Raw genomic sequence first — 20,714 nt, forward strand, 5'->3', positions numbered from 1 at the left:
TTTCACTTCCAAAATGATCAATTCAGCATATTCGTGTGATGAAAGAACTCCCATCATTAGAACTGACATCTGATTGACAATATGATACTGCTAAAACCCAATTAGCATTTTTAATCAGTTGCATGAAAAAAGCATGAAGTGTATGAGCACTACAATGAAGTAGCTTTTCCCATAGAAAATATGTAAAGAGCATTTAGGCATTCCCAAGATCCTAAGTATTGACCAACACTAATGCAGTACTTAATAACAACATGTTATCTTTTACATCCTATTCATCAGAAGGAAGAGGTTTGGGAATACCATTTTGCTCTCTGAAATAATAATAATAATGATAATATTTATTTATTTAGTGATTACTATGTGCCAAGCAGTGGGGTAAATACAATAAAATCACATTAGGTGCAGTCCCTGTCTCCCATGGGGGCTCACGGTCTAATTGGGAGGGAAAAAAGGTACTGATTCCCCATTTTATAGGTGAGGAAACTGAGGCACAGGAAAGCTAAGGGACTTGCCCAAGATGACACAGCAGTCAAGTGGCAGCACTTCCAGGACCTTGCTCCTTCCACCAGATCAAGCTGATGAAATGACTACTACTGCCTGCATCTGCCCTTCTCTGATACCCCTGCTATTTTCTGGCTCCGGCCTATCCAGTTTGCATAGAACAATTGTTAATTTTTTCTTGTTGTTACTTTTTTTGTGTCCTTTTCTGTATTTGTTCTTTATTTTTCCCTATCAAGTGGAAAAGGTGCCTTCCAACCCTTATTAAGTCAATCTGAATATATTTCACCACAGTGTAGCAAATGAGTGAGGGCACAGTAGCATCTCTGAACCACAGACAACTCTACTACTCCTATGCCTTTCAACAAAACAGAACCTGATGCTCTACCATGATCTCCGCTTAATAGATCTGTTGTCCTCAAATAATACTAAATTGAAATAGCATCTAGTCCCTCTAATTCAGGTCAACCACTAGATTTTAAAAGGAAGGAAAGTAAAGGGCTAAGCCAAGGTAAACTGTGCAGCTTTTATCTTTGAGTTCTCCCTACCAATGGCAGGGACCGTATCCAATTCCCACCTGTGTATTATCTCCCAGTGCTTAGTATAGGGCTCTGAACACAATAAACACTTAATAATTACTATTACTACTCTCTCCAAGTGAAAACGTTTTCATAACAATCACAAAAGAAGAGCTTAAAGGAGAGAGTCATTATGGGGTAGTGCCTTACCTTGGAGGTTTCAGTTATTTCTGCTTGTCAGAAATCATTTTCTGGGCAATTTTTCTATTCCCATTCTGAACAGAGTCTCTTAGTAACTGGCACCCCTAATCAGTTTTTGTTTACTTCTTGTATCCCTTTGTTCTGCTTTGATGCAAAATCCTCACCAGAAAAACAGGATTTGTTAAAGTTCAGACTAACACAGAAAACCTAAATCAAGCAACGTGGCCTTAACATTGTTTTGCATACCTACAGGAATAACAGGCCGCTTTGATGCTTAATCAACTGCTTTAGTAGTGAGCATTTGCTAAGCAATTAAAACAAAAACTGAAACACGTTTTTGTCTGAGTTGAAAAGAAACCCAATAGCCCAAAGTATGTATTTTTAAATTTAAAAAGAGGGAATCCAGCCCCTACCTATATATTGGAGGGGATGTCAGCCTCTAAAACTTAACTTTTTCTCCCAACAGCATGATCTATTTATTCAACACAGGCCTAGGTTCAGTCATAAGCACTGGTCTCCCCTGGGGCCCAACTCAGCGCTGCACAGGGTCTGGACAAATTTCACAGCTGACCTGCCGCTGACGTACCCAGCCCAGCTTCCCCTCCACCTCCAGAACCATCCTCTGCCCGCTCTAGGTTGGTGCTGTCAGGGAACACATCCCTGCCACCCTGCAAAAACCTTCACGCTGCCACCCAGCCGGGCTGAAAGACCCTTGGAAGGGCCGTTCAGTTTCCAAGGCAGACTCTTGGCCTGCCTATCTGAGGTCTAGGGGGCCAGATCTCTGGCTGAGATTGGTTTCTACAGCAGACCTAATAAATATTACCTTATCCTCATGCTAACAGGCTCATGGCATAGGTGCCAAAGGCAACTAACAAGGGCTACAATTGGAAACAAAGATTCAACTTGAAGTTGAAACAGATGAAAACTTCTAGGGGCACTAAGGATAGCGGACTCAAGATATATGACCCACCCGTCTTTCATCTAATAATAATGGTATTTGCTAAGCACATACTATGTGCCAAACACTGTACCAAGCACTAGGGTAGATACAAAATACTCGGGTTTGACACAGTCCCAGTCCAACATGGGACTCACGTCAATGGAGGATGGGGAACAGATACTGAATCCCTATTTTACAGATGAGGAAACTGAAGCACAAAGAAGTGGAGTGGCTTGTCTAAGGTCATCCATCAGGAAAATGGGAGAGCCAGGATTCGATTCTCAGGTCCTCTGACTCCCAGGCCAGTGTTCTTTCTCATCACATTTCTCTCTCCCAACTACCCCAGGGCTCCAGGGAGCTGAAGAGAGTGGTGCTCAGCCTGCCACCTCTGGATGGTGCCTGATGAAAGAGCAGAGTGATAGCACCACCGATCATGGGAACTCAGCAGCCCTTTAGCTACATGCAGCTAGGTGCAGGGAAGACTTTCTCTAATCTATCAGCCGTGCTGGGAATAACAGTCATCCTCGTTTTCTTCAGGAGGCAAGCAGGTTTGGCTTTCCTCTTTCCCCTGTGAGGGGCTGCCCTGCTTTGCCCTTCCCAACACGAGTGGAGGGAGGGGAGAATCAGAGGCAAAATATAAAAAATCAACACATACTCAGGTATCAATTACTCACCACTTTCAGCTCTGGTACTGATCGACTTAGGGTCCATTCTTGACTGTTTACAAAAGCATCTGTAAAAAGGAGAAAGAGAAGGAATAGTGTTAGAGAACTTGACTTCCCATAAGTAGCATCTACTTCCTCTGCTCCATTTCACCTGCCCAGCTGGACATAACATTGGCCAGGAGCACCTGCCATCAAGAACATAAGATGCATAACGTCTCTAGACTGTAAGCTTCTCGTGATCAGGGAACAGGTCTACCAACTCTGTTATATTATACTCTCCCAAGCACTTAATACAGTGCTCTACACACAGTGGGCACTCAATAATAATTGATTGATTGATTGATTAAGCTAGACGTATGGCCCTTGGATGTTTTTGGAGGAAGATAACCCAGACTATCTGGATGATCTAGAATTGCCTAAAAGAGTCCAAAACCCTAATTAACTCAGAGCATGTGGCCTGTCTTCTGAAATATGAGGAAACAAGAGCCATCCCTGAAACCTATCCGGCTGGGGATTCTTTTTACTGCTCTCTAAAGAAAGTTTAACAAATTAGTATGTAACACCAAAGAGTTTTCAAAAGTTACTGTTTTACCAAGAAGTCAAATATGTTCCATCAAAATAACTTGCCTTGTATGTCTAAGTTTTTTCAATAAAAACTAAGTTATTTCTTTCACAATCAGATGTCCCAGAAACAAATCCACAAAGAAAGAAAGCCTCTGGAAACCAAACTAAATGGTGTTTTTGTGGCTGTCACGAGTTGTTCCCAATTCAGACTAACAATCGGAGGCAAGCACAGGATTATGTTATATCAAAGAGTCGGCACTCCTGGAGGCTTTCCATCTTTAGTTTTGATTGGGAGTCCAGGATTTAGGAGAAAAAACATCAAAATGGTTCTCATCCAATCACGGCATTGTCAAATTATCTTTCCTATGCCAACACTGAGTTACACAGTCTCATCGTGTTCCCCAGTTGTCACACAAAGTCATTCCTATTTGGAATTAACACTGAATGCTTTCAGGTCTTGTTAATCATAGCGGGGCCATGGTTCTGCAGGCAAAGAAGGAAAATTAGAACCTCTCTTACTTCTACAGGTCTTTTAATGTTGCTGAGCCTTTGTGTACAGAGCACTGTATTAAGTGCTAGAGAAAGCATACTATAACAGAATTTATAGACACATTTCCTTCCAAAAGTGATCTCTTGTGGATTTAATCTCACTGCTGAATATCCCCTTTGAACCAAACAAGTGAAACCACACAAGCTCATTGTGGGACTGGAAAGTGTTTACTAACTCTGTTCTAGTGTACTCTCCCAAACGTTTGGTACAGTGGTGAGCACACAGTAAGCGCTAGATAAAACAACTGATTAACAATTTACAGGCCTATGTTAAAAAGATCTTACAAGTAACTAAAATACAAAACAGATTGCTTTCATAAATAATAGTGATAATATTGATGGCATTTGTTAAGTGCTTACTATGTGCCAAGCACTGTTCTAAGTGCTGCGGGGTGGGGGGGGGGGGGATACAAGACAATGAGGTTGTCCCACATGGGGCTCACAGTCTTAATCCCCATTTTACAGATGAGGTAAATGAGGCCCAGAGAAGTTAAGTGACTTGCCCAAAGTCACACAGCAGACAAGTGGCAGAGTCGGGATAGAACCCATGACCTCTGACAACTAAGCCTGGGCTCTTTCCACTGAGAGATGCTGCTTCTCATCATCTCATCATCTCTCCAGTGGCTACCAATCAATCTGCGCATCAGGCAGAAACTCCTCACCCTCGGCTTCAAGGCTCTCCATCACCTCGCCCCCTCCTACCTCACCTCCCTTCTCTCCTTCTACAGCCCACCCCGCAACCTCCGCTCCTCAGCCGCTAATCTCCTCACCTTGCCTCGTTCTCACCTGTCCCACCATCGACCCCTGGCCCACGTCATCCCCGGGCCTGGAATGCCCTCCCTCTGCCCATCCGCCAAGCTAGCTCTCTTCCTCCCTTCAAGGCCCTACTGAGAGCTCAACTCCTCCAGGAGGCCTTCCCAGACTGAGCCCCTTCCTTCCTCTCCCCCTCCTCCCCCTCTCCATCCCCCCCATCTTACCTCCTTCCCTTCCCCACAGCACCTGTATATATGTATATATGTTTGCACATATTTATTTTACTTGTACATATCTATTCTATTTATTTTATTTTGTTAGTATGTTTGGTTTTGTTCTCCGTCTCCCCCTTTTAGACTGTGAGCCCACTGTTGGGTAGGGACTGTCTCTGTATGTTGCCAACTTGTACTTCCCAAGCGCTTAGTACAGTGCTCTGCACACAGTAAGCGCTCAATAAATACGACTGATTGATTGATTGATCTCTTATTAAAGCAAACACTAGACTGGGTTCACTAAGGCTCTAGACAATAAACTCCCTCTAGGACATAAGCTTGTTATAGGCAGGGAATGTGTCTATTATGTTGTACTCTCACAAGCGCTAAGTACAGTGCTCTGCACATAGTAAGCACTTGACAAATCCAATTGATTATTTGAAGAAACTGTGGTTGAGGACTATAACGTACATTACAAAGAACCACTTATTCTACTCACAGAAAATATGTATTTATAGCTGCTAAAATATCAACCCAGCTGGAAAATATACAAGTCTGGTAGATGACTTACCCCACACACCATCAAACATGAAGCTATCTACCTGCACCTAGTGCCATTTTTAGGTGGTTTTTGTGGTTTCATAATGAACAATATGACTGAATTTACAAGGAAAAAGAGGAAAATGTAAAATAAAGATTTTTTTTAAGAGCTACGGATATCACAAAACACATTTAAGAGCAAAGGTTTACACATCTCATTGGCCTTTCAGTGCAGCAGTTTCCACCACCTTCTATGGCCCAATGCAACACTCCCCATAACAGTGGTTTTATGATAGACTGTAAGCTCCTTGTGGACATGGAATGTGCCTGTTTATTGTAATACTGTATTCTCCCAAGTGCTTAGTACAGTGCTTTCACACAGTAAGTGCTCAATAAATATGACAACGAATGACTGATATTTCCTCATCTCTAAACTTGCTTTTTGTGTCATCTACAATCCTTCCCCCACCATACTTTACATTCAATATTCAACTGTGCTACAATAACTGAATGGGATATTTTTAAATGTGTTTTGTCACGTCTAAAAAAAATACAGCAGGATTTCTTAACTTTTAAAAAGTTTAAAATCTCAAGTGGTTACTTAGGCTGGAGCTGCAATTTGTTGGTAACAGTCCCTAGCTAGACAGTTTTCTCAACCATGGCTCCTTAATATGTCAAAGCAAAACAAAAGCTCCCGGAGCCAACTTAAAATATATTCAAAATTAGCTGTTCCTGGGTCTAAATAGTAACATTTGAATTTCCAAAAGCCATTTCAATTCTAATCTTCTTTACTGTCACCCTAACCCAGGAGTATTTCTCTTCCCAGCTGGTAATATTTGGTTATTTGTCTGATTTTACACCATGTTACCTGGTTCTCAGCTGGTCTGCCCCCAGGACGGTAATGACATGGTACTGGACGTCTTTATACCATATATTTGTATTTTTAAGTCCCAGCCTCCCTCTGTTTTCACTCTTGCTACTAAATTCCATGACTTGGAAGTGGCACCTCTTCTCTAAAAGATGAGAGGAAAATGCAATGGCTTTGGAGCAAGTGGAGGGGTCAGCAGTGTGCCTGGAGACCCGCAATAGGTTTAGCTGACCTCAGATGGACAGCATTTTGCAACACATGCAGTGTCATGTTAGTCTCAATGTTTGGGATCTGCAAGGACTGCCCAACACCACACTGGCTGGACCAGGCCTCTCTCCCATGGTCTCTCCCCAGCTCAGTCTATCTCACAAATAACCACATATATCAATTTTCCCAACTGTTTCCAAGTATCCCATGTCCATTCCCAACAGCTCCTGATTGCTTCCTGAATAAAACAAGCACTTATTTTTGAAAACACAAGACTTGTCTGCTGTGTGACCTCTGGCAAGTCATTTCACATCTCGATGCCTCAGTTACCTCATCTGCAAAATGGGGATTAAGACTGTGAACCCCATATGGACATGGCCTGTGTCCAACCTGATTTCCTTGTTATCTATCCCTGTGCCTAGTACAATGTCTGGCACAAAGTAAGTACTTAACAAACGTCATTAAAAAAACACTTGACCATCAGCTTTGATGTTTTCCATTAACTAGCTCGGTCATCTAACTCTCCACTGCTCTCTTCTGTTTCTGCTCCACCAGACCAACCCTTCTATCCTCAGCTTGCCACGATCCTCTTGCCTCTGATTCACTGCTAGCTCATTTTGGGCAGGGAATGTGTCTGTTTATGGTCATATTGTACTCTCCCAAGCGGTTAGTACAGTGCTCTGCACAAATAAGTGCTCAATATATATGATTCAATGAAATGACCATCCTGGGGTGGAGTGCCCTACTTTAGTTTTCCCAAACAAGATTCCCTCTCTTGTTTCCGACCCCTTCTAGAAAGCCAACTCTTGGAGGCATTTGCCAATTAATCCCCCTAGTCTTCCATTCATGCCATCCCCTCAATCCTTCTGACTTTTTAAGCACATATGCATTTATTTGTCATAATCACCATTCCCAATGATTTATTAACTCTCTACAATATGCACTGAATTAGGCAGTAGGAAAATATTTTGAAATTAAACCCTGGATTTCAAGCAGGGTGTAAAAACACATGCAGAGAAGAAATTCAACTCTCTAAAATTAAGTCCATATGTAATACAGAATAATATGTAATAAAGTGCATCAGAAGCAGTTCAGTTCCAATTTGTCCACAGTCCACTTGCTCAAAGATTTAAATTTTCCACGACATTTGAAAGAAATATGAATGCTGCATGATGAGCTTCTTGTTGCCCCCTTTGGAACCACAACTTCTCTAGCTTCCTTTAGGGCAGTCATTATATCCACTGAATTGCCAGAGGAGGATCCCATGGGGGTGACCCCAAGGTACCTTCAAGAGTTACCATAGCAACTGGCTCACTGAGTTGCCGGCAATCAGCATATTTTGTTATCCAAAATAGTGGAGTATCTGAATTGATCTCAGCCCTGTAGAAGCATGTTGCATTTTGTTATTGTACACTGGCACTGCAATTAGCAGGCGAAGAAAATCAATGCCCTTTGGGATGAGAATCCTACCTGCTTCCATTGATCATCGCTGTCACTTTCCACCTTTCCACTTTCCATCTCATCCCCAAATCCAGCCACCTCTCTCTAGATGACTCTCACCTCTGTTCCCACCACTTAAGGCTTCCACGCATGGCACCCTACCACTTCCTATAATTACAATTGCTAAAGGGGAGGAGAGTTTGGATGGCTTGGCAAGTCCCAGGAATCAAATACCCTCCTAAGGGTTTTCCCCGCTGCCATTATATTTGATTTAAAAAGTGCCTCCCAACTCTGTTGTGGGAGCGGGTCAAGAAGGGTTTCTGCTTACCCAAGAAACTCTCAGAGCTGGAGGATTTTTAACTTGGGGAGCCCTTGTGTCTAAGCTTCCCCTCTGGACTGTATGTTGGGGGCACAGAATGTGTGGACAGGGTAAGTGTCTGTTTATTTGCTATATTGTACGCTCCCAAGCGCTTAGTATGGTGTTCTGCATAAAGTATTCATTAAATATGATTGATGTACTGATATATACTCTTATATTGTACTCTCCCAAGTGCTTAGTACAGTGCTTTGCACTTAGTAAGCGCTCAATAAGTAAGATTGACATACTGTTACATTGTTCTCTGCACACAGTAAGTGCTCAATAAGTACAATGGATGGACTGACTTTGTCTCCAAGTCTTGAGAGAGTAACCCTTGGGAACTTGAGTTCTACTCCACTCCCCACCTAATAACAAAGGACAAAGTAATTACAGAACATGGTTTAATAAGTTACAGTAGCTCAAAATAGTTAACCTTCCTATAAAGAGCAGACATAAAATAACTGAACAGAATTGCCACTTCCCATTATAAAAGTTCATCTACTTCAAGGAACAACCTCTCCTCCCAAACCAAGGAACCCCACTCCCGTACTTTCCTTGGGTGGTCCTTGGTTCGCCCATCCGCCAGCCTGCAGCTTCAATACTCTGACTCTCCGACTGAGAAAAGGGAACCGCTGGCCTCCTATCTGCAGATATCTGACACTTCACATTTCTATTTAAACGTTCTTTCTCCTTATCTCTCAACCCTGCCTTCACCCAAATCCTCCTCTAGATTGGTTCTTCTCTGTCACAATGCAGTTTCTGTTGTTGCCAGAAGTTTTCTTGAAGGAGATAACCAAGGCAACCTGAAAGGACCAGCCCTGTAAATAGGCCCTATATAACTTTTACTATTTAAGCCATGGTGCTTAATAACTTCCAGTGTCTCCTTACCTGTCTGCCTAAACTGGGTCACTATGTTTCCCAACTCTGACTTTTACTGTCTCTTTTAGGACTGCATTTATAGAATGATGCAACCATCATCACCTTCATCCCCAAATAAACTGGCTACAATGTGTCAAGCCCTGAATCAGGTACTGAGGAAAAGAAAGCAGACATAATCCTAACCCAAACACACGCGCGCGCACACACACACACACACACACACACACACTCTCTCTCTCTCTCTCTCCCCCCACACACACACCCCCCTCCAACTACCAAAACCTGACAAAGTCCACCACAGCAGAAAGAGTGCAGGCTTGGGGGTCAGAGGAAACGGGTTCTAATCCTGGCCTCCCCACTTGTCTGCTGTGTGACCTTGGTCAAGCCACTTAACTTTTCTGTGCCTCATTTACCTCATCAGTAAAATAGGGACTAAGACTGTGAGCCCCACGTGGGACAACTTGATTACCGTGTACCTACCCCAGCACTTAGAACAGTGCTTAGCACATAGTAAGAGCTTAACAAATACCATTACTATTATTATTATTAAACTGCCAAGGCACCTCTAAAAACATTCCAATAGTTAGCCTGCTATTCAGAGCCAATGTATCTGCCCAGGATCCCAGGGATCAAATTTTTCCACCAGTCTAGGTTGGCTACAAGATCAGCTTATGATTGTGCCCCCTAAGAAAGGGAGGATCTGGGGAAAAACACAGTACCTCTGCTCCACACCCTTCCTGTCCCAGGATCCCCTGTTCTGGACTGCATAGCTCCATCCCACCCAGTGCCCCCACTCCACTCCACCAGAGTACACAGGGTCCAATCAGGTGGTGTAGCCTCTAGACTCTAAGCTCATTGTGGGCAGGGACTATGACTCTTTATTGTTATAGTGTACTCTCCCAAGGGCTTAGTACAGTGCTCTGCACATGGTAAGTAATCAATAAATATAACTGACTGACTGCAGCCATTTCCACTATCAATTCAGATCCTAGACTTCCCCCACCTCCAGCAACCATTCCAGCTTCAGTCTAGCCACACTAAACCTCAGGTGCTACTCAAACCACAGCCCCAAGCTGGACAAACCTGAACACGCAAATTTTAAATCTTCTAAACCATTCCAGGCAAAAGCAGGGATATATTCTTATTCCACATAGGGAAATCGTTCTTACTCCACACAGGCAGGCATACATTCTGGAACACAGAGGTCCTCACAGTATTCAGAAATCTCCTACTGCCTCATTATGTGATATTCATTGACTTACCGAGGTTAACTGCTTCTCACTTTCCTCCATAAATTAGGAGAGTAATGCGCTGCTTGCTTTAAGGCAATGCAAGACACAATGTTGGGCTCTGAGAACTTAAATGAATCAGACATGTATCAAAACAATTGTATTCACATTGCATCACACTTTTCCATCAAAATATTGATTTTCTTTCTCTCAAAAAAGTCTAACAGCATCTTGAACAAGGAGCATAATCCACAAGATGACATGATGTACTTTAAAGTGCTTATTTCTAGAGCACAAATATGCACACATAAGCAGCATAGTCTAGTGGAAAGAGCACAGGCCTGAAAGTCAGGGAACCAGGGTTCTAAACCCAGCTCTGCCAATTGCTTACTATGTGACCTTAGGCAAGTCACTTACCTTCTCTTTGCTTCTGTCCCTCAAATGAAAATGTGGATTAAATACCTGTTCTCTCTCCTACTTAGACTGTGAGCACCACCTTGGATAGGGACTGTGTCCCAAATAATTAATTTGTACCTACCCCAGAGATTAGAACAGTGTTTGACAGATCTTAAGTGCTTAACAAATACTATTAAAAAAGAAAAAAAAAAACTTAAATGATCCAAGAATGCAGCTTTTTACGAATGGCAAAATGAATATAATTCATTCATTCATTCAATCGTATTTATTGAGCGCTTACTGTATGCAGAGAACTGTACTAAGCGCTTGGGAAGTATAAGTTGGCAACATATAGAGACGGTCCCTACCCAACAGCGGTCTCACAGTCTAGAAGGGGGAGACAGACAACAAAACATAACATATTAACAAAATAAAATAAATAGAATAGTAAATATGTACAAGTAAAATAAATAGAGTAATAAATCTGTACAAACATATATACAGGTGCTGTGGGGAGGGGAAGGAGGTAGGGTGGGGGGGGATGGGGAGGGGGAGAGGAACGAGGGGGCTCAGTCTGGGAAGGCCTCCTGGAGGAGGTGAGCTCTCAGTAGGGCTTTGAAGGGAGGAAGAGAGATAGCTTGGCAGATGTGCGGAAGGAGGGTGACTACCAGTCAACCTTCGCATAAGGCAAAACCTCTTCACCCTCAGCTTAAAGGCTCTCCATCACCTCGCCCGCTCCTACCTCACCTCCCTTAACTTCTCCAGCCCAGCCCGCACCCTCCGCTCCTCTGCTGCTAATCTCCTCAATGTGCCTCGTTCTCGCCTATCCCGCTGTCAACCCCCGGCCCACATCCTCCTCCTGGCCTGGAATGCCCTCCCTCCGCACATCCGCCAAGCTAGCTCTCTTCTTCCCTTCAAAGCCCTACTGAGAGATCACCTCCTCCAGGCCTTCCCAGACTGAGCCCCCTCCTTCCTTTACCCCTACTCCCCCTCCCCATCCCCCCCGCCTTACCTCCTTCCCCTCACCACAGCACCGGTATATATGTATATATGTTTGTACATATTTGTTACTCTATTTACTTATTTTACTTGTACATATTTATTCTATTTATTTTATTTGGTCTATATGTTTTGTTTTGTTTTCTGTCTCCCCCTTCTAGACTGTGAGCCTGCTGTTGGGTAGGGACCATCTCTATATGTTACCAACTTGTACTTCCCAAGCGCTTAGTACAGTGCTCTGCACACAGTAAGGGCTCATTCATTCGATTGAATGAATGAATGAGGGCACTTCAGGCCAGGGGGAGGACATAGGCCGGGGGTCGACGGCGGGACAGGCGAGAACGAGGCACGAGAATGATATAATCATCCCCTGCATGTCAAAACCAATGGTCAAACTAGTATGAGGAGGACATCACTAGACATAAAACCAAGAGTAATGGCCCTTATTAATTCTGAACAAAGATCTATTAGGGGTAGCATTCCACCTCCTTCAGGGACAACAGACCTCTAGTCCACATCCTGCCTCTGGCCTGGACTGCCTTCCCTCCTCATATCTGACAGATAATTACTCCACCTCCTTCAAAGCCTTACAGAAGGCACATGTTCTCCAGGAGGACTTCCATAACTGAGCCCTCTTTTCCCTTGTCCCACTCCAATCTGCATCGATCTGACTTACTCCCTTTATTCACGGCCCCTCCCAGCCCCACAGCACTTATGCATATCTGTAATTTATTCATATTAATGTCTGTCTCCCCCTCCAGACTGTAAGCTCGTTGTGGGAAGGGAATGTGTGTTTACTGTTGTATTGTACTCTCCCCAACACTTGGTACAATGCTCACACAGTAAGCGCTCAATAAATATAATTGACTGACTGAATGGATGCTTAGGGGAATTTATCCTCCTTGACTTCCCTCCTAACATCTAACATCTAAGAATGGACCATCTAACATGCCTACCTTTTCCCCTCTTGATCCCCGTTTCTCTTATAATCTATCATGGAACACTCTCCATAAATTGATCCCAGCCCTTGTTGAATCTACTGGACATTTTAGTGGAGGAGAGAGCAACCTAAAAATCCCATAGGGAGTCCTGAGATTCTGAACACACTGATCTCTACTCAAGGTCCCAGTTTCCAAAAGCTCCCCTTGAAGTAAGAATAAGAACTTGTTCAAACTACTTTTTCACTAATCATATAACTCTCTATGGTTGCCACCCAAGGCCAATAGAAGCCTAATTCAGAATTCATGGACATTCTAGTGTTTCTAAAGGAATAGAACAATAGGCTGATCCAAATAGCTTTTAATAGTTCAGGTCTCATTTCTAACTCCAGTATTGTTTCAGAAGTCCAGCAAACTCCTGGGACATTTGTAAGCAATATAAAACCCATGGGAGGATAATTAACAATTTACTTTCTTTCCTACCAGATGCACTGAAATTAGTGGACTGGGCCAACCACAAAATGAGAGGCATAGAGAAGCATAAAGGGTGTATGGGATCCTGTTGGAAAGTTAAGGCAGCTGTGGCAGGGACGCAGGAAAAGGTCACAAGTGCAAGGGAGCTGGCGGGAGTCTGAGACAAAAGGACTGGAAGGGCATGGGGACCTGAGGGAAGGCAGACTCTATTGGGTTGGCCCAGCTCAGCAGGCAGCCAAATTCCCTCTCCCAATCACCATAGGGAGACTGTTTTTTGACGTTTTGTCTGGGCCTCTGTTCAGCCCAGTGCAGCTTCTAAGGAGAGACTGGCTGGTCAGAAACTCGCGAGGCCTGCCACGAACTGGAACTATTCACCCCCATTCTTCCAATCAAAAGTCACATATCTAGAAATTATATAAATTATTTATAGTAATGTCTGCTTCCCCCTCTAGACTGTAAGCTCACTGGGGGCAGGAACTGTGTCTACCAGCTCTGTTGTACTCTCCCAATTGCTTAGTACCATGCTTTGTACATGGTAAACCCTCAATAAATACCATTGACGATGATGATAAGGAGGAATAATTGCACTGCTGTAGTCTAGAGAAAATGTACTAGAATTAGCTTTGAAATGGCTATTGGAAATGTTACTTCTATATTTTTCAACAGGTTATCAAAGTCAAAGTTGAAGCCACGGTTTCATTACACTGGTTCAGGAAGGACTTAAGCTGCTTTGGATTTTTATCTGGTGTAGGTTATCATGGGTCATTTCTAAAGTGGATTAAGGATATATTTAAATAGCTTTCACTAGTAACACACTACCACTTATGAGCCACTGCAAAGGATCCTCTTGCAATGATACTTACAGAGAGAGAAAATCTTAATGAGGTCCAAGATGCAGAAAAATATGCCAAAAAATGTGCTTCCAAAGAGTCAAGTTTTTTAGACTGGAACATGCAGCTGAAGAGGTAGAATGCAGGGACAGTCAGGAAGGGAAAGCAACAGTAGAGATAACAGGGTCCAAATACAAGAAAAATGCATGCAAGAAAATTAAAGGCAGAGAAACTCGATGAAAGAAAGAAATGAGAAGGAAAAACAAAAACTTGCTGAATTAGAGAGTGAATGTGGGCCATGAAAAGTACTCCTCCAGTTTTCCAGGCCATAATAGTTACCTAGATAAGTAACCAAGAGAAATTCAGAAATGACAACACCCAGTGTTACAAGAAACACCCATTGTAAAGTTGGGTTGTGAAACAGGAAGGTATACTCTAAGTCAGAATCCTATATCTTAACTCACAGGGCAAACAGGGAAAAATGACACTTGCTTACATTTAAACAATCAAGGCCATCAAATATAAAGGTGAGAGAAGTTACAGTAAAATAAGCCTTAAAGAAATCTAAACTGTGATAGGTATGATGACAGCTAAATGAGGCAAAACTTCCAAGTAATGTGCAAAGAGTCACCTAAAGTTATTAATGTTTACTGCCACAAATGATTTGCAAATAGCAATTTAATAGTAATAGCAATAACACATTGGAAAGCAAGAGTCACCTAAAAGTTATGTTTACTGCCATAAATTACTTGTGAAAAATATCAATTTAATATTAGGTGAGGTCAAAGCACCCTGTGGCTAGAGACTAACCAATCTGTGTGCACCCTCAGTTTTTAAAATCTTGGGAAGGCCACCACTACAACAGTAACTGTGAGTTAACTGCTGTGGCTGCTTGTCTCCACTGTAAGGAGCCTGAGGCCAGGATGCTCCTGTCTTATTTATTTTCCACATCCTCGTCTTTTATATGTTTGTTTCATCTTTCCTTATATAGCTGTCACCAACTCCCTCACCTCCTAATTCTTAGACTGTGAGAACCTTGGGGTCCAGGTACTGTGGTCGCTAGCCAGTCGCTGTACTTCTTTCCTATGTTTATGTTGCCAACTTGTACTTCCCAAGCGCTTAGTACAGTGCTCTGCACACGGTAAGCGCTCAATAAATACGAGATTGATTGATTTCCTAGTACGATGTTTTGCACACAACAGAGACTTAATAAAGATGATTACTAGTACATTTCTTTCATGACAGAGGCTATACTAAAGTCAAGGAAAATTAGGTTTAAGGGACTCTCACAGTAAAAGAACAACAAAATGGAGGCAACAGTTGTGAATCTGAAGGTAAAACTGTGCCATGAACAGGAAACGGAACATAGCAGTCTTGCATACCTTCTGAAATCCAACAGACAGACATATACTTTCTTCCATGTCCAAGGAGGATGATCTCCAGAGGTGGTGGCTCAATCCACTACCTTTCCCACTGACACTCTCACAGCTGCCCCCTCCGCAACCTTCAGTCCTAGTCAATGTTCTGTGTGACAGGCCCAGTTCTTGCCACAGCTATCGGATTTTGTGGGTGGGGGCTAAAGGAGTGAAGCTGCATGGCTGAGATGAATGTGAAGTGGTGGGTTGAAGGGCAAACTACTCCTGCTTCTGCCTCTCTAACCTCAGACACAGCAGAATCCCACTAATTACACACACACACACACACACACACACACACACACACACACACACACACAAACACACATACATTAATGAATGGTTTTGGTTTAGCTAGTTTGAAAGACCCTCTTACTTAAAGCCTGATTTAAAAAAATGCAGAAGTCCGATACTAAAAGCATAGGGGAATTTATGTTTTCAACTCCTAAGGGTCACAGATTTACTCATAATTCTAATTATGAGCTATTTCAATACAACCCCCAGAATAGTCTCTCTACTACTCAGGGTAGTACAGGAAAATTTTGGCAGGTTACCAAAAATCACAGATAATGAACTATATGATGATTGGGTGACAATTCCTAGAATTCATTTCCATTTGCAATCCAGATTAAAATACACATTTATAATGTAGAAGTGTAGAAATCAACATTCAGGCAAATTATTTTTAAATGTTTACCACTCGGTAAAGAAATTGCAATCACTGTTCATTAGCAATATGAGTATTAGACAGAAGACACTTTCAGGTATTCTCTAAATAATCCACAAAAGTAGCCCAATAGGTCACAGATGGGAGACTCGGGAATCAATTTTCAAAACATATGGCCTTGAAGTTTACCTCTTTTTCTTGGCTGTATAAGTCATGTGATGAAAGATATGATCAGCTCAAACAATGGCTAAAAGATGAGTAAAGTGAGAAAGAAAAAGAGCAGCACTGCCTAGAAAATAATATAAAAAAATTCCACCCCTGAAAATCCAAAGTTGGTAGAACAAATCCATTTTACATACAGACACACACAGATACTTTCAGCTATGCCATAATATATAATGCACAGTTTATCCAAGGTTACCCAGTAGACAAGTGGTAGAGCCACAATTAGAACCCAGGTTCTCTGATTCCCAAACCCAAGCTCTTTCCACAAGGCCAAGCTGTTCCTACTTACAGACTTATTCCCACCATGTCTGCTTTATTTCTCATCTCTCTAGCTGTAAATATTTTATGTTTTCCTCCTGTTTGTATGTAAGCTCCTTGTGGGTAAGGAAAATATCACCTTGCTATTCTGCACTTTCTAAGGACCTAGCGCAGCGCTCAGTGATGCTTCTCCTACTATGCTATGTCAATCAAATAATCAATAGCATTTATTGAGTGCTTAATATGTGAAGAGTACAGTACAAAAGAGTTGGTAGACATTCCAAGCCACATTGAGCACACAGCTACAGGGAGAGACAGATATTACTGTAAATAAATTATGGATATGTACATAAGTGCTCCGGAGCTGATGAAGGGAATGTATAAAGAGTGAAAACCCAAGTGCAAGGGTGACAAAGAAGGGTGAGAGAAGAGGGAAATGAGGGCTTAGTCAGGGAAGACCTGAAGGACATTCAGATGGAAATTAAAATGGATAATACACTTTTTCAAATGACTTCAAAGAATAAGTATGTGCACATTTCTTACCCCACAATTTTACAGTGGTCACTTTTTTGTGCGGTGTTTTTTTTTTATAATTGTTAAGCGCTTACTATGTGTCAAACACTATTTTAAGCACTGGGGTGGGTACAAATTAATTAGGTTGGAGACAGTCCTCGTCCCACATGAGCCTCACAGTCTAAGTAGGAAGGAGAATCGGTACTTAACAGATGAGGTAACTGAGGCAAAAGGAAGTTAAGGGACTTGCCAAGGTCACAGAGCAAGCAATCTGCAGAGCTGGGATTAGAGCATCGATCCTCTTACTCCCTGACCCACAAAGCACTTACTCTGCATCAAGCACTGTTCCAAACACTGGAATACGTACAAATCAATCGGGTTAGACACAGTCCCTGTCGCACAAAGGGCTCAGAGTCTAAATTTTTAAGCATTTAAATTTCAACAATATGTACTCCTCTTCAATGGCAAATTATTTGTCTGAATGTCTAATGAATTGCCTATTTTAACCTGTAAGAGAGCACAAAGGCCTTCTAAATGTTGCATTTACAAGGCCATGCCAAGAAGCAACACACTGTGAGAACTGATCGAACTGACTACATGTCTTGATATCCAATTCTGTTAATCTAGATATCCCCATTTCAACTTCTCAGATATCTGATATTTTCCGAACCCTATTTTGTGTCTTATTGGGTCTCAAATACCTGAACTGTTTTGGCCTTAACGTACATTTAAATAAGGTCTTTGTACCTCGTGCTTACTTCTAACTGATTTTGAGGCAAACAAGCCAAAATGTCTCCCCAGAGGGAATGAGAGTAAGTAGTGTTAAGGCTTTCAAGAGCAAGCACAAAAAGACTTGAATCTTTGATGAGTCTTAGAAAGCATCTCAAAAGCCTGCCCCTGGGTGTCCCAAAGTCTCCTTCCCTACTCTTTTCCAGACAAGCAACTAAAAAGAAATCAAGGGATTTGTTTCAGAGCAAAGTCCCACAACGCAGGAAAGCAACTGCTTTCTGAAACACGAGAGAAATGTAAAAACGGGGCAAACTCTGTGGCAGACATTCTATTCCTGCAAGTCCCTGCTTCTTCTTCCCCTCCCCCCCGCCCAAAGCTTCTATGTATACATTACTTAGCATGATAAAGAAGGGGTTTTGAACTTCCTTATGAAATCTGAATATGGAAGGAGATGGATGGATGAAAACAGAACTTGAAGACTACCTGTACTCATATCTGTAAAAAAGAAATAGAACCATTTGTTTAGTTCATTTTTTATTTCATTTATTTTTATCTTGTTTTTTTTTCCCTCAGTTTGTTCCTTTGAGAAAATTTCTCAGTCATTAGAAATGTCATATATTCCTTGCATGCCTGCTGAGACTAACTGAAGGATAATTTCTGCGTTAACATGCAATTAAGTAATTCTGTCTGATACATGAGAGCTAATATGTTACTTAGAGTTTCTAAATTTTGGACAAAATCCCTTTATCATATTTGAAAAGGCAAAATGTCTTTGAATTTGAGGCATTTAGCTCATGGCCCAAGGGAGTCAGGGAGTATGATTCCTATACAATTCCCTAAGAGCAGACTGAAGCGGAAATCCAAACAAACAAGGTGCAGATCCCTTTGTGTAATCATCTTCCTTTCTTCACATCAGAGTTTAGACAAATTGATATCCTTAGAGGTGGAGGGAATATTAGTGACAAAAACTGAAGCCCAACACAGAATCCAGTACCTGCTGTTGAAGGCTGCATTGGAAATACATTTTTTTCTTTCTTCCTAACACTCTAAAAATCTATGATAATTCTCTGCTCCCTCCCATTTTCGAGTAATGCAAAGCAGCAGCAATGAGAATCCAAGCATTGCCTTGAGATAGGCTTTTGCAGCTCCCAATTAGCTTGCCTCTTGAGTAGCTAAAAATTCATAGCTCTTGGCATTTTCCTCCAAACTGTCACCATTTATTCCAACTCAGAACATGAAATAACTGAAGAAAAGACTAACGTTACACACTGAACTAGCCTAATTTTTATGTATTCTGGTTCTAGCTGTGCATAATCAAATTGTGGTAAGACCCACCAATGAAATTTTCAATTACTTCATAGTTTAATTAATTTCTGCTTTCCTGGGGATGGTAGGTTATAATGTTACCTTAAGAGTTTAAATTCTTTCATTTCTGTCCACAGATGATCAATGTTCTACTGTACGGTGACAAGCAGAATATCCAATTCATTTTTAATTATAAAACGTAGGAATCTATTAGAAAAATAATCAATTCCCATTAGCTTGTTTAAGGACGTTTGATAATGGAACAATTTTTGAAAAAAGAAGCTGCCAGTTCTTCAACAAGAGTTAAATTACTATGGAAACCAGTAATAGATTTTCACGTAAGATTTTGTAAAATGCCCAGGAAAAGATACAATGCCTAACTTCCCAAACAACAACGTGAAACGCAAAAGCAGTTTTCATCCTTTATAACTGCAATGTTGCTTAAAAACAGGAGTCTTCTTTACAGAAAGCAGATGATACTATTGTTTTCTGTGGTAATATAGTCAATAAACATAATAGTTACTTTTCCCACCTCAGCCAATTTGTACTTTGGAGATTGGCAATTTCAGAAATGAATTTTCACAGCACAACCCAGAATGAAAGCTGTTAATATCGCACATTGCTCTATTTAAACAGTTTTTATTTGTTCTAAGACACGATTGCTTTTCCAACACGTGTCAGAAAATCATAGGGAAACAGGCAGATGGACCTGAATTTTTGGCTTTAAAAGACTACAAGCAAGAACCTCAAGTCTAAAATGAAAGTTGGGTGGAATAGCTGCTCTGAATTTTGGAGAGCAAATTAAAAATGAATTATTTAAAACATTAGACTTTTTTTCTCTGAGATCTAGATAACGAGAAACCTCTCACACATAGGACAACATAAACTTAGCACGCTATCTCAGATCTATAGAAGTGATAATGCTGAAATATCAAAAGTAAATGTAGTCTACTTTCAATTCTTCTGAGGCTGATTTTTCCGTTGAGTGAATTCTTTACATTAACACTCTTTTTCTTCCTCTTTCTTCTATATGCCCACCTTCTGGCCATGAAATTGTTATGAGGCCCAATTTTTCACTTTTTATATGAGGGTCGTTGAAGAAGACAGGGCTTTGATGGGTGGAGGTAAAAAGAGGCAGGATATAGAGCGACATAGCCAGAGATATAGTCTGAGCCAGATACCAAAGCAAGAGAGATCAAAGAAGTCAAAGTGTGTGTGGTGTGTGTGTGTTTGAGAAAATCTGACAGAGAGAGAGGTGGGGGGAAGGAGAGAGGGGAGAGAGAGGAGAGGGAGAGGAGGGAGGGGGGACACAGGGAGAGAGAGGGGGACAGAGGGAGAGAGAGACAGAGAGCGCAGGAATGCACAAGGGAGCACCAAGGAGTGTGTGTGTGTGTGGTGGAATTGGGGAAGAGGCTAAGAAGACATAAGTAGAGTGGCAAGCCAAGTCCATAAAGCCCCAACAACGGGGAAAGAGCCACTGTCAGGGCTGGGATGAGCCAGGATGACTGTGGCACAATCCAACTTTGGGGTCACTCTCCATCCAG

General features: G+C 41.9%; 1 protein-coding gene across 6 annotated transcripts in view; it reads right to left on the reverse strand.

Annotated features, from left to right (window-relative positions):
* AGAP1 (ArfGAP with GTPase domain, ankyrin repeat and PH domain 1) overlaps positions 1-20,714 on the reverse strand; it is a 777,656-nt gene that overhangs the window by 479,517 nt on the left and 277,425 nt on the right. For all 6 annotated transcript variants that reach the window (XM_038749190.1, XM_038749187.1, XM_038749185.1 and 3 more), the window contains exon 2: positions 2,832-2,890. In XM_038749190.1, the coding sequence (XP_038605118.1) occupies positions 2,832-2,890 (59 nt within the window). The remainder of the gene's footprint in view (positions 1-2,831; positions 2,891-20,714) is intronic.

This window comes from Tachyglossus aculeatus, chromosome 7 (genome assembly GCF_015852505.1).
Source record: "Tachyglossus aculeatus isolate mTacAcu1 chromosome 7, mTacAcu1.pri, whole genome shotgun sequence".
Classification (NCBI taxonomy): domain Eukaryota; kingdom Metazoa; phylum Chordata; class Mammalia; order Monotremata; family Tachyglossidae; genus Tachyglossus; species Tachyglossus aculeatus.